We start from the raw sequence: 12501 nt of genomic DNA, 5'->3' as shown, positions 1-12501 counted from the left end.
TGTAGTACATGGGAGAGACAGAGTTTGGGTCTCTGTGCACCGGCCACGCGGCCGGCGGGACCCTAATAATCACTCTTGAACAAAGAAGGGAAAAGGATGGATGGTCCATCTTCAGTGTGGTGGGCGAGTGAATGAAAGCTTCAGCAATGTGTGTGTGTAAGGGTGAGACAGTCCCAGGGCAGAGGGTGTCGTGGGATGGATCTCCCAAGACTCTATGATGATGACGTGACGTTAAGGGAGAAGAGAATATGATGGAAGTTGTTATTGTGCGGATTTATTTCCCCATGTTTTAAAGCCATGAGAGAATCAGACGAAGCACGGGGCATATACGAATGGCTTGACTGAGGAAGCAGGCGAACAAGCAAACAAGGAAGAGGGCGGCGAGTTGATAAGATACGACGTGCAGCGTTAGTCTTGGCCGAATGGATGGATGAATGGATCCTTGATCGAACCAACGGTATGGCATGGTTCGACTCCATCGGACAAGTCGAGATGGATATCCGACGGGACTGCCGTCTCGTTACTTTTTACCGAAGAGAAAAAAAAGGGGGCAGGCCGGCAATGGCAGCTGAAGAGAAACCTCGTACTGTATCCATATGTACGGCAAGTAAACAAACAGACATACAGTAGAAAGAAAGAGATGACCGGAACGGCGGCCGACTGGAGCTGTTTCTCAAAATAGAGCGTCTGGTGCTGTTTTTATTCCTTTCCCTCTTATTTTCGACCCAAGCTTACCAGGCCACCCTCGTCGATGATTCAGCGAGCGAGCGAATGGGGGCACAGGCGAATCCATGGATGGATGGAGGGGGACCCGCCAAGGACTTGGACCCGACCTGAGAGACCAGCACAAGCACAGTAGGGCACCACCTACGGGCAACCCAGTGCCGCCTCGTATCTGCGCTTGCTGCTGCGCTGCTCCTCGTGGGAATTTTTATGGACCACGAGCTGGAGCTGCTGGTTGAGTGGCCGGCGCCCCGACAGAGAAGGGATGAATGATGGATGCTCCGTCGGTGGACGGGATGGGATGGTACAGTATGGCATGAGGCGACGGAGGCGGAGGCGGAGAGAGGGACTTGGCGAATTGTTCAACCGCGGCATGACGGGGAGGTTCATGTTCTACTGTACTGTTCCAGTTTTAGCACAGCATCGTGACTACTACGTAGTAGATCTGTCAGCGCAAACACGTGGTTTGACGCTGATAAATGTCGAGACTGCCAGAGTGAGGTGAGGTTTTGGTGATGGATGGTTGTAATAGGCGAGAGACAGTCAGCAGCAAAAAGCACGTTACGGTGACCCTTTTTACAAACCGTAAGGGGACCATTCCGTACAATATGCCATGCACACCAAGGAAATACAACGTTGTTGCGTGATGGACGAGGACCAGACCTAACGGAGTAGCTGAAGCAGGAAGCGAAAAGGGCTTGGGCACGCGTTTGTTGTGGCTGTGGCTGATGCTGACGATGGATGGGGGAACGGATCCGTGGAGACTATCGGCTCCCTGCATGTTTGGGGTTATGATTTGGAAGAAAAAGAAATTGTGAGCTGAGAAGAGTTTGACAAGGTCGAGTAGATGAAAGAAGATCGATGAATTGACGATTGATGAAACTCTTGTTCAAGTACATCGACGAAAACGTCGCCATCATATCTTTTCTTCCTCAGTTACAGACCGGCCGTTTCCCGTTTAAGCAATCGACAACGACAGTTTTCGGAGTTCTCGCTCGCGCCAGCACAAATCCAAGCCGCACGCCATGACGTACAGGGCCCCGTCGCGGTCTAGCGCTCGGACTTGGGGTGGTGCAGTGGGAGAAAAAAAAAAAACGTTCCAGGATCCCATCCTTTTACGAGAGCTGCAGAACGATGTACCTGGTACTTTCCTCTGGCGCTAAAAAGCTGGACGGGGGGGATGGAGGCTCTTACATCTGACAAGACACAATAAAAAAAAAGAGTTGAGGGTTTCATCGTATGCGGGATGCTCGAGGGAGGATTGTGTGCATGTAGATAATTACAGGAGGGGACCCTTTTATTTATTCAAATTAGATACATAGAATCTGTTCTGTTCTCATCAAGGAGGGAATGCAGTTGTTGGATTTGTTTGAATCAGGGTGACCTGAGATAAAGATAGGACATCCGATCTTTAGCGTCAAACCCAGCCACAACGCCCCAAGCTAGGTACAGGTAGGACGGGGAGGTACCGATAGCTCAATGGAAGATCCAGTCCCTTTTTTTCCTTCCACAAAAAAATATCGTCCCTGGAATTTCATGCAAACGGGGGGATGAAAAGGTCCTGTCATCGGGAATTATAGACGAAGGACCTTGAAACTCGTAATGAACGACTGAACTCGAGCTCACATAATCCGCAGATCCCATCACAGGGGGATCGTCCACCATGGCCGTTCGCAGTACGAGATGGAACCCCCTACCTAAGGTACGCTTACTGTTACTGGGTTCCATCCACTGCCGTCCAGTCCGGGGGGGAGTCTCACAGGGCCGCCTGCGGCTTAATTATAGCGTGTCCTAGCAGCTCCCGTACCTCAGCTCAGCATGGAGTGCGGGCGGGTTTCGTGAAGCACCCTAGGGAAGTCCCCGGCCGCATCCAGCTCCCATCCCACCCACCGCTCTGGAGCCCCATTTCCCCCGTGCTGACACTGGGAATTCCTCTGAAACTGTCCAAAGTACTGGGTACATCCATCCATCATCAACCACCTCACACACACCACACCCCCCCATCCCTCGTCGTTTCTCTCGCCCCCCCAAAAATCCATGGATCCTTTCAATCCCCATCACGGTCTGCGGATCAAGGCACACTCGCAGAACTGACACAACGCACGCAACGCAACGCAACGCACACACCTGCACAGCGAGCACAGCACACGCACTCTGCTGCGGTTGGTCCAACGAGGTCGCTTCCTACCTATCTTTGTTGGACACTTTTTTTTTCTCTCCCTCACACTCTCTTCTCTCACTCGCTCGCTTCCCGTATTGTCGGCCGTTTAGTTCATTCGACACCCAACTCCATCAACCTACTACTCTACTACGAAACATCTTCCCACGCCATCCAGACTTGACCGTTTCCCCCGTCGAGAGATTCCGTCGTTCGCTTCGCTGCAATCATATCCATCTCCCCCCGCGCGCTCTCCTAGGTCTCAAACTACCGCCGGGTCAGGTTCCCTTTCTCGACACCAAGATGACCGTCGTCTGAGCCAACCCCGATCCCCCGATCCCGCCAGCTCGTGTTCCAGCTTCACGCCCCTTGCCTGGGCTTCCTCTTCTCACCTCTGGCAGCCCAATCCTCTCTACTAATCTCAGCACCGCACCTGGGACAAACCTCGAAAGAGCTATGCCGTCTGGTCTGGCCCTTCAACGCCTACCCGACTGCGAGCAGGATTCCCGCCCTCGCGCCCACGATCGCGGCCTCAGCCAGGACCTGCCCCGGAAGCGACATGTAGCACCATTATCGAAGCGTCAAATTTCTGGCTTTGCGCCCACCACACTCGCTACCATGGGCTCTCCTAGCTCTTCGACTCCTTCACATCAACCTTCTTCCTCAATCATGTCACGGATCTATCCTCGACAAAGGGCATGGCCCCCTCGACTTGGCACGATATCACGGCTTACCACCAACCTAATAATCGCAATCCTCTTTGCTCTTCACATATCTTCCGCCGACGCCGTCAGGGTTTCCGTCAGCAACTGCCTCGACGACTCTTATCGCTTCCATGACCCAGCCTTGATGCAGTGGGTTCCTTTGTACGCCGAGGCTTTCTTCGACCTCAAAAACGATACCCACAAGCTCCAGCTCACTGTTTGGGGGAATGTCACGGGAGCCCGAACCACAGGAGAACTCCCTCCAGCTGATGATCCCTACTGGAAAGACCCTAACAAGACGAATGGCAAGATTGTTCAGCTTCCGGAACAGGGTTTTGACACGGCTACCACCTTGATCCGCAAGGTGGAATTCCTCTCGTATCGGCCATTCTACGACAATACGGATTTCTGTGACAAGGGCTTGGTCAATGGCTCTTGTCCGCTCCCTCCCGTTTTCGGGGAGGTCCAGTACAGGTAGGTTATCCGTCCGTTGATTTAACTCATCCAGGTCAACGATTGATCTGGGGATTTTATATGGGCTATTAGCTAACTGGTAACTACAGCGATGCCCGCGGCAAGCTCCCCTCGGTGAACCTTTCCCACGACATGAGTGCTTCCTATGCGTTTTCCTCTCTCGCCTCGACATTGCTCATTATTGATGGTGACCGAAAGGCCACTCACATTGGATGCGCCACTGTTACGCTAACTCCAGACCTGGGTGGTCTTTCTTGGCTTCTCAAGTTTTTGCCTCTAGTTATTTTGCTCTTCACTGGATTCGCAATCTGCTTTGCGGCAATCTTCAGCCCATGGGGCTCATCTGACGTCTTTCACTGGACCTCTAATTATGGCCGCGATGCTGACTTGCTTCGACTGGTCACACCGGGTTTTGGCGATTGTCTTCAGTACATCCAGTTCGTTGCTCTGACCGGTGGCCTCACCCTCGATTACCCCGGCTTCTACCAGCCCATTGTCAGTCAGATGGCGTGGTCGACCCTCATGTTCAACCAGAGCTTCGTTGCAGATGCACCGGCATGGCAGAGTGTCGTTGACGGCATTTACGTCACTAACGGGACCTACGGACTGCAGAGGCTTGGGCAATTGGTCGGCATGTCGGAGGGCAAAGACGCCTGGGCTGGCATGATGGTCTGGCTCTTTGTCTGCATCGGAAGCGTAACGGTTCTGATCCAGGCCGGCTTTCTCGTCCAGTGGCTATATCGAAAGATCAACAACACCCCCGAAGAAGATCTCCGGTCAAAGAATGTCCCCTTTTCCGTCGGCAACGTCGTCCGAATCGTCTTCAACTACTTCCTATTCCCTATTGTCGCCCTATCGTGCTTCCAGCTTGTCATTGCGAGCGGCTCTCCGGTCTACACCATCGCTTTGGCTGTCGTCACCCTCGTTCTTCTCATCATATTTGCATCTTATCTCTTTTGGCTTGTTATCAAGACACGGCCAAAGTCTGTTCTGTACGACGACCTACCGACCGTCCTCCTATATGGCCCGCTCTATAACACATACTCCGACGAGGCCGCCGCGTTTGCTCTCATCCCCGTCTTCATGACTTTCCTGCGGGGCATCGCTGTGGGTGCGGTACAGCCGAGCGGTATTGCACAGGTGGTTATTCTCGCCATTTGCGAAGTCATCCATGTCCTCTCGATCCACGCCTTCCGCCCGTTCCAGCGTGCGACCTCGATGAACGCGTACCACACTTTCTTCTGCTCGCTTCGACTTTTCTCCATCTTACTCATGGTGGCATTTGTGCCTACGCTGGGTGTGGCCGAGGGAGAGAAGGGATGGATTGGCTATGTTATCCTGGCCATCCACGGTGTAGCCCTGATCTTTGGCTTCTTCCTCAACGCTCTGCAAACCATTATCGAGGTTGTGGCTCGCATGCTGGGCGCCGGTGGAGACGATGTGCGAGGACTGACCCGTGGTGGACTCTCCAAGATCTTTGGTATGCGACAACTGTCCCGACGGGTCACACACCGTAATACCGGTCCGTCCAGAGCAAGCCAATTGTCGACAGCAGCCATGTTGGACGCCGACGATGGTGGCAAGTCGGGATACGTGATGCCGAGTGGAAGACTTCGAAGCGAATCTGGTGCAAGCCTGGGTGGAATGATGGCTATCCCTCGACATCGGAGCAGCTCGGCACTCGATAGTATCGACGTCTACTCTGCTATGCCGCAAAACGTTGACAGTGGCAGCTCGTACATGCCAAACACGCCTGGAGAAACGAGCACATTTTCCTTTTTGCCTTCGCCCGGCGTGGTCCGTCATCATCCCTCACAGTCAATGGACGCAGCCGACCCCTATTATCGACCTCCTCGTCGTCGCCAGACCATGAACGAGTCAATCCACTCGGATAAGGCGAACGATTCCCTGACAGCAGAAACCAAACCACCTGCCCCAGGTACTCTGGGCGATCCCGCAGATATTGGTGCGGAAATCTCTCGGGGTGCAACTCCAGCTGTGCCTCCTGCTGCTGGATATTCTCAGCTTAGCTTCCCGCCGAACCGCCCAGATTACGCGACCCGTGAGGTGGACTTTTACTACGGTGTCCGCGGACCGGCCCTGAACTCGGATGGCCCGGGCCGGAAGCTCGGAACCGGACCCGCTGACCCAACGGGACCTGTGGCCACTGCCTCAGGATGGTTCCGAGGCTTCTTTGGTGGCAAGACGAAGGAGAAGGGCAAGGGCTTCGAAGTTGTAAGAAGCTCACGAATGCCGCCGGCGATGATGGCCCGGAACGGTGGTGAATCACCGCCTGAGGGCATCCCTGTGGCTATGGGGGTGCTGCGGAACGGACCTATTGACTCGGACGACGACGACGAACCCGAGCCAAGACGCTCCCCTGGACGCTCCCCTGGCAGACATCAGGAGGGTGACCTGCTTGATGACAACGGTGATCCTCAAGAATCAGAGCCAGAGAGCCCCGTTCTGGAGCGACCTCGACGTACTTTCAGCAACGATGGTGACGGATTCCCAAGGGAGCCGAGCAAGGTGCTGTCTAAGAAACCACAGCACATTGCACTTCGTGAGGCTGCTGAACAGGACGCCCCTGAGATTCCTCGAAAGAGCTCCAAGAGAGCATCTGGCCACTTTGGAGGAAGTGACCACAGCCGGGCACCGTCTCTCAACATCGACATGCCTGGTTCGACACTGTCCTTTGATTCTCAGTTGCGGGATCTCGACGCAGTAAGCCGTACTTCGAGCCATCACCGGGCAACTCTGTCTGCATCATCAAGACTACCGTTCGAGCGCACCAACTCCCAGAAGCGACTCTCGTCCAACTCGTCGATAGAGTTCCCGGGCGAATTCTCTCAGATTGATCTCCACGGAGGGCGTGATGAACGACCAGCCAGCTTTGGAGTGGTATCACAGCACGGTGTCAGCCGAGTTGACCCGTTACACCGCGATGTTGATCTCCTCGGTAGCTCGGCAGAGCTGGTCGATGAAGCCCCACGAAGACCTCGGACCTGATGCTCCTTCTTACATGGCCACGGCCCTTTTACTTAAACACGACCCTCGTTACACACTCTACCACAAGACCTCACAAGAACCCCTTTACGGGACTACACCTTAATATTTCTTTATGATTCGGAGGAGGTCAACTACAATGTAATCCATCCATGTTATAGAACGAGGCGCACAAGCACAAGCACCTTGGACTCGCGCACACACGCGCCGACTCGGTCGTCTCGCTTGGAGACGACGGCACAAGAATCGAATCTCGGGAGGGACCCGGGCCATGAAAGTATAGCGAAACAAGCAGGCGTTTTATCGGTTCAACATCTGTCGATTTGATTCCATCACTTTGTCTTTTTTTTTTTTATTAGTCTTGCCCTTTTCCTTTGTTGTCTTTTGGGAAATGTCATTTTTGAGAATGTCCATACTAGCGTTGGCGTAACAAAAAACCTGGGCCATTAAGGGAAATAACGGGGACAGGATGGGAAACGCACAAATGGAGGGCGAGGCGGAAGGGGGGGATAAAGGAAAGGTTGTAGCACGCACATGTGATGCTTTTTTTTTGTGTGTTTGGCAGGACGGTACGGATACCGGAAAGAGACTTTTGGGAGGGGGTGTGTGTGGCATATATATTGATGTTGTTGCTGTGGTGTTTTTTCGTTCCTGCGAGAGTTTGTTCATTTCCCATCTTTCGAGAGCAAAGAGATGGGAAAGGGAAAATAAGCGGCTCACGTTTGGTTGAATTCTCATGAGAAGTAGTAATGATATGCCTTGTAATCTGTCATGATAGAGCTGCTTTTATCCTTTTCATTCGTCTCTATCGCGGGGCTCTTTGTACCGAGACAAATACCAAGTGTATGTAGGTCAAGACAAGGGAAGTGGCTCTCTTGGACCACTACTCCATATACCCCCTTTTCCCATGTAAACCAGGCCCTTTTGTTTCATTACATGTTGTAGCCTCTACATAATAGACCATCCATTTTAGAATACATGCCCAGATATTCAAATCAAATCCATCATTCATTCACTTGACGCTCACAAAGCCGATGCCGGCCCGGGCCTTGCGAGCTGCCGCCTTGAGAGCCTGCTCCTCCGTGTCGGTCCACTTGACGCTCAGCTCGTCCCACTTCTTGCCGGGCGTGTTGTACTCCTTGCGCCACTGCGACTGAATCTTCTGCAGGCGGGACATCTCTCGCGGGTCACCCGAGCCGCTGTACAGCATGAAGGCGGTGCAGGGGGGGAGGGCCTCGTAGATGCGCCCGAGACGCTCCGTGAGGCGGCCGAGGGCTTGCTCCAACTGGGACTTGGATGAGGACGATGAGGCATCGTCGCTTCCATCTTGTGGTGGACCACCATCGCTGCTGGGGTTGTCGATACGGTTACGGTTCCACCAGCCTTGGAGGGCCTCGAGCTCACGCATCCTGGCCCATACAAAGTCGACGCCTCCACCGCGGATCTCGAGACCGTCTTCGTCTCCTTTGACGGCGCGGATGACGTTGTTGGTCACATCCTCATCATTCTTACAGCCGAGTTGATGTGTCGCACCGCCTCCGGCGCTCTTGGACGGGTCGCCCCAATCTACAGCAGCGCTGGTCTTGCCAACCTCTAAGCCTCCGGCTTCTCCCCCCTGAGCCTTGTACGCGGTACCTGCTCGCGCCAGCCTTCGGAAGAGGTTCTCGCCTTGGGCGTCCGATGTTCCCCAGGCCTTGCCCTTTTCGCACTTTTGCTTGACCAGATCGAGACAGGTCTTGGCATCCTCGATGCTGTCGTGGCCGTTGGCGCCGCCCTTTTGAATCTCCTTGGACAAGTATTTTTGCGCAAGCCACTTGAGGGAGGACTTGAGAGGAGGTCCGCGAGGGTGGGGGAAGATGATGGAGGTGTCGACGATGAAAGGGTGAGAAATCTGGAGGGCCTTGGTGTCAGACTCCAAGGAATGGCCGACCAAGATTGTACGAGGGTGTAGAATCTCCAGGAGCTTCTCCTGAATATCGCGTAGGGTAGTTGTTACAGGTGCGAGCATCTCTTCTGTGATGCCAGAGAACTGGGTGACGTAGTCAACAATGGGCTTGTCGGGCTTGACCAACTCATCAAGTACCACGTCGCCGGTCCAGTTGATTATGCTGATGCGCGTCAGGGAGAACTCGTTCTCACCAGTCATGCACATCTCGCAGTCAAGGGCCAAGACTTCTCGGCCCGCCGTGATGCTGCCCTGCTGGATCTCTTCCTCAGGGAGTTCCCCATCCTTAAGCTTGTCCACCTTGGTCACCACCCAGCCTTCGGGGGCAACAAACCCATCCCTGGCGACACCCTCTGGTAGCAAAGCTGGATGAACTAGATAGCCGTTATCACTCAGCTCATCAGCACTGCATAGGAACTCTGTGATGCGGGTCCTCTGGTTTTTCCAACCCTGAGGCTCTGATGCTGGCTTGACGCCCTTCTTGTTGTTGACCTTGTCCTTGGGAATAGGTGCTGTCAGAAAGGCTGCCATTGGTGAGTGCATCTTTCCATGCTTGTCGTCGCCTGGCGTCTTGACGGGCCACAGATGTGTGAACATGTCCGCAAATGGCTGCAGCACCTCTGGCAAACGTTCCTTCTTTAGCGCCCTAGGATAATAGTCGTCGGGTGATGATCCGATGGAAACCTCTCCTCTTACGACGTCGTTGTACGTCTCAAAGTCCACCGTATCCTTGAACATGGCCTCTTCAAGGCCGGGTATCATAATGGCAACAATCTTGCGAAAGGCAGGACGATGGGTGATGCCGATCCACTGGGGGCCAGGACCGTCGGCGAAGATATATGTTACCAGGTCTCTCAGCTGCGAGATGTTGATCTTGGACTGGAGTCGGGCGTTGGGCGAAAACGCAATGGTGGGATAGTTCTTGCCAGGCTTGGGAATCTTCTTGAGCTTCTTGTTTGCTCGCGAAACAACCTGCCACCCTCCATCGTCATCGTCGGCATCATGGGGCGTCGCGCGCTTGAGACTCCCGTCGCTCTGGGTCGGAGTCTCCTTCTCAACAGTCGGCGCTACATCTCCGGCGTCATTGGGCTTCTCTAGTTGCTGGGTCACATCGTGAGACTCGGCGGAGGATGCCTGTTGACCGGGCTCGAGGTCGGATTCGGCTCCTAGGGCGGCGGTAAGGGTTTTGTCGACGGACCGGTTGGACTTTCTCCTCGTTTTCTTACCCATGCTGTATTTATGCGAGCGCGAAAAGTGCGCGCCGCTTGGATTGGGTATCGTAAAGAAGATGTTGTCAGAGGGAGGAAAGCTACGAAGCTTGGAGTGCAGTGTAGCTGAGATTTCCATGCGAACCAGGGTACGTACTTTTTGCGACTTAATTTTTAGAAGAGGGAAGGTACGATAAGATAAGCGGATCCAAGATCGACCAATCACGTGGGGTCTTTGTCGTGATAGTGCGCGAACTACTTTACGCGTTTCGACGATTAACGCGACATTGCATTCAATTGTTTCAAACGAGTAACGAATAGGAGGCCTTCGAGCAGTGTCCTATTGGGGCCCTGATCTTTCTATACTATTCAAACTCATCGACCAAAGTCCATCTTGAGCATTTCCAACCCAAGGTCTGATAGAGCATCAACTTGCTTCAACACGGCATACTTGAAGAACGCCTGCGCCTGGTCCTGTTCTGGATCCTCTTCCCACAGGCTAATCAAAGACTGTTCTTGACCTCTGCCTGGCAACTGCTTGATCTCGTCCAGCATCTGCTTTGCCGAGATGGAGAGCTCCCACTCTTGGATGTAATCTGCTGGGATCGACTTGAGGACCATGATGAGAAGCATCTGACACAACGATACTTGATCAATGTCCTGGAGGGCCTGTAGTGCTCGTTGGTTAAGGCCCCCTCTTGCTGCGACAGCCGGGGAGTTGCCCAGGGAGGCTGTGTCGGCTGCCGTGTTGGCGAGAAGCTTTGCGACGAGGAAGAGACCCTTTATACGGACCGGGTGAAACGGCGCCACATGTCGATATGGGTCGCAGGCCGTAGCGATATGGCATGCTGTTGCCAGAGCGTACACAAAGTTGCCTTCCTCTGCGTAGAGAATGGATATCTCAGTCAAGAGTTGCGGCAGAGGTGATACCGCCCACATGTTTTCGGAGATCAGCCCTTGGCATTTCTTATACCAGGTTTGTAGAACTGCACGGCGCTCCTCCAGCGAAGCAGACGTTTCCTCTGAATCGATGAGGTCGACTAGCTTCTCACTGTATTCTCTCCCCAACGAAGCTTTGTCCCCGTCTATGCCTGCTGGGTGCTCACGCAGCTTTGAGAGGTCTGAGACGACGCCCTGACGGTTCATGTCGATGACGGGAGATTGGGCGCACACTTGGTAGTTGATCAGATCTTGCCTGCAGCGAGTGCATTCGCAGGTGAAAAAGTAGGGAGCAAGCGCTTCCTTTCGTTTGGATAGGGGGTAGTTGTAGTCTGAGAAACTGTTAGTCGACGCTTTGGGTGCTACCTTATTAAGATGGGAACAGACCTGTATAAGATATCTCGATCTCTTCGTCAGCCTTGATCGGCCTCTCTGCCCTCAGAATAGCTCTCCTGCCGACAAACTGCACTGTGGCATTTGGAATGCACGAGTGGTTTGCCATGGCAAGCCTTGGTTCTAGAAAGATGCCGACTTGACCAATATCAGCATCGTATCTATGAAACGCATTGGTTTGAATCTGCCTCACCATGTTAGTGAATACACACACAATCTTACAATGCTACATTTCATACCTTGCATAGAAGGCTCAAAGCCTTTTTCACAGCCTCTTGAGTAGTCCCCAGGCCAGCAAACGCACTTGCGCCCATGGCCATCATCTCCATGTCGGCCCATTTATCACTTCCCCTCCAGCTCAAGTCATTCCCCTCCAAATCCTCAAGCGCAGCGCCAACTTCTGCCTTGACTAGCGCCTGAACAACAGCTCTCACAGGTGTCGGAAGACCTGGTCGGCCTTGTGCGGAAACCTTTTGCAGTACCTTGCACTCCTTGGAGTGGATGGCCTTCCAGGCCGCTGACTGACACGAGGCGTCGCAGTAGGCGACAGCGTGGCATCGCGAGCAGCTACGGGGCTCGCCGGGCTTGAAGCAGTGACTGCAGACAGTACTTGCGTGAGAGAGTGAGGGGATGAGGATAGTGGGTGTGAATGTGAGGATTGTGTCGCCTGGGGTAAAGGATCTGCTGGCGATGAGGCAGCGGCCTTTGAGATGGCGCTTGACCTGAAAAGGTGGCGAGTCTTGCATTGTGTTTCTTGAGTTTGGTTTTGAGGCAATAGCAATCTTATGTGGGATGAAAGATGGCCCTGTTAAGAATGGTGGTGTAAGTGTAAAGTGAAGAATTCGTGAAATTCTTTACGCACTGGGCAATCAATTGGCCACCTCCACCAAAAATAGGTATCATGACTTTTTCAACAATCACGACAAAACAAAAGTACAAGTCTTAAAGGAA

The 12501-nt window shown here is 53.5% G+C and overlaps 3 protein-coding genes across 3 annotated transcripts; 1 reads left to right on the top strand and 2 right to left on the bottom strand.

Moving 5' to 3' along the window:
• Positions 1 to 3337: 3337 nt before the first annotated feature.
• NECHADRAFT_65512 (uncharacterized protein) lies at positions 3338 to 7068 on the top strand (the record flags this gene model as incomplete). Its single annotated transcript, XM_003054119.1, has 2 exons — positions 3338 to 4059; positions 4149 to 7068. 2 exons carry the CDS (start codon positions 3338 to 3340, stop codon positions 7066 to 7068), a joined length of 3642 nt encoding a protein of 1213 aa, XP_003054165.1.
• A 1009-nt stretch (positions 7069 to 8077) lies between these two features.
• On the bottom strand, positions 8078 to 10240 carry NECHADRAFT_30871 (uncharacterized protein; the record flags this gene model as incomplete). Its single annotated transcript, XM_003053397.1, has 1 exon — positions 8078 to 10240. The coding sequence occupies one exon, from the start codon at positions 10238 to 10240 to the stop codon at positions 8078 to 8080; it is 2163 nt and encodes a 720-aa protein (XP_003053443.1).
• Positions 10241 to 10593: 353 nt separating this feature from the next.
• SDG2107 (uncharacterized protein) lies at positions 10594 to 12296 on the bottom strand (the record flags this gene model as incomplete). The annotated part of the gene is made up of 3 exons (XM_003053396.1): positions 10594 to 11489; positions 11545 to 11734; positions 11790 to 12296. The coding sequence occupies 3 exons, from the start codon at positions 12294 to 12296 to the stop codon at positions 10594 to 10596; spliced, it is 1593 nt and encodes a 530-aa protein (XP_003053442.1).
• Between the last annotated feature and the right edge of the window lie 205 nt (positions 12297 to 12501).

This window comes from Fusarium vanettenii (assembly GCF_000151355.1).
Source record: "Fusarium vanettenii 77-13-4 chromosome 1 genomic scaffold NECHAsca_1_chr1_3_0, whole genome shotgun sequence".
Lineage (NCBI taxonomy): Eukaryota > Fungi > Ascomycota > Sordariomycetes > Hypocreales > Nectriaceae > Fusarium > Fusarium vanettenii.
The sequence above is the reverse complement of the archived record's forward strand: the minus strand, read 5'-3'. Positions and strand labels throughout refer to the sequence as shown.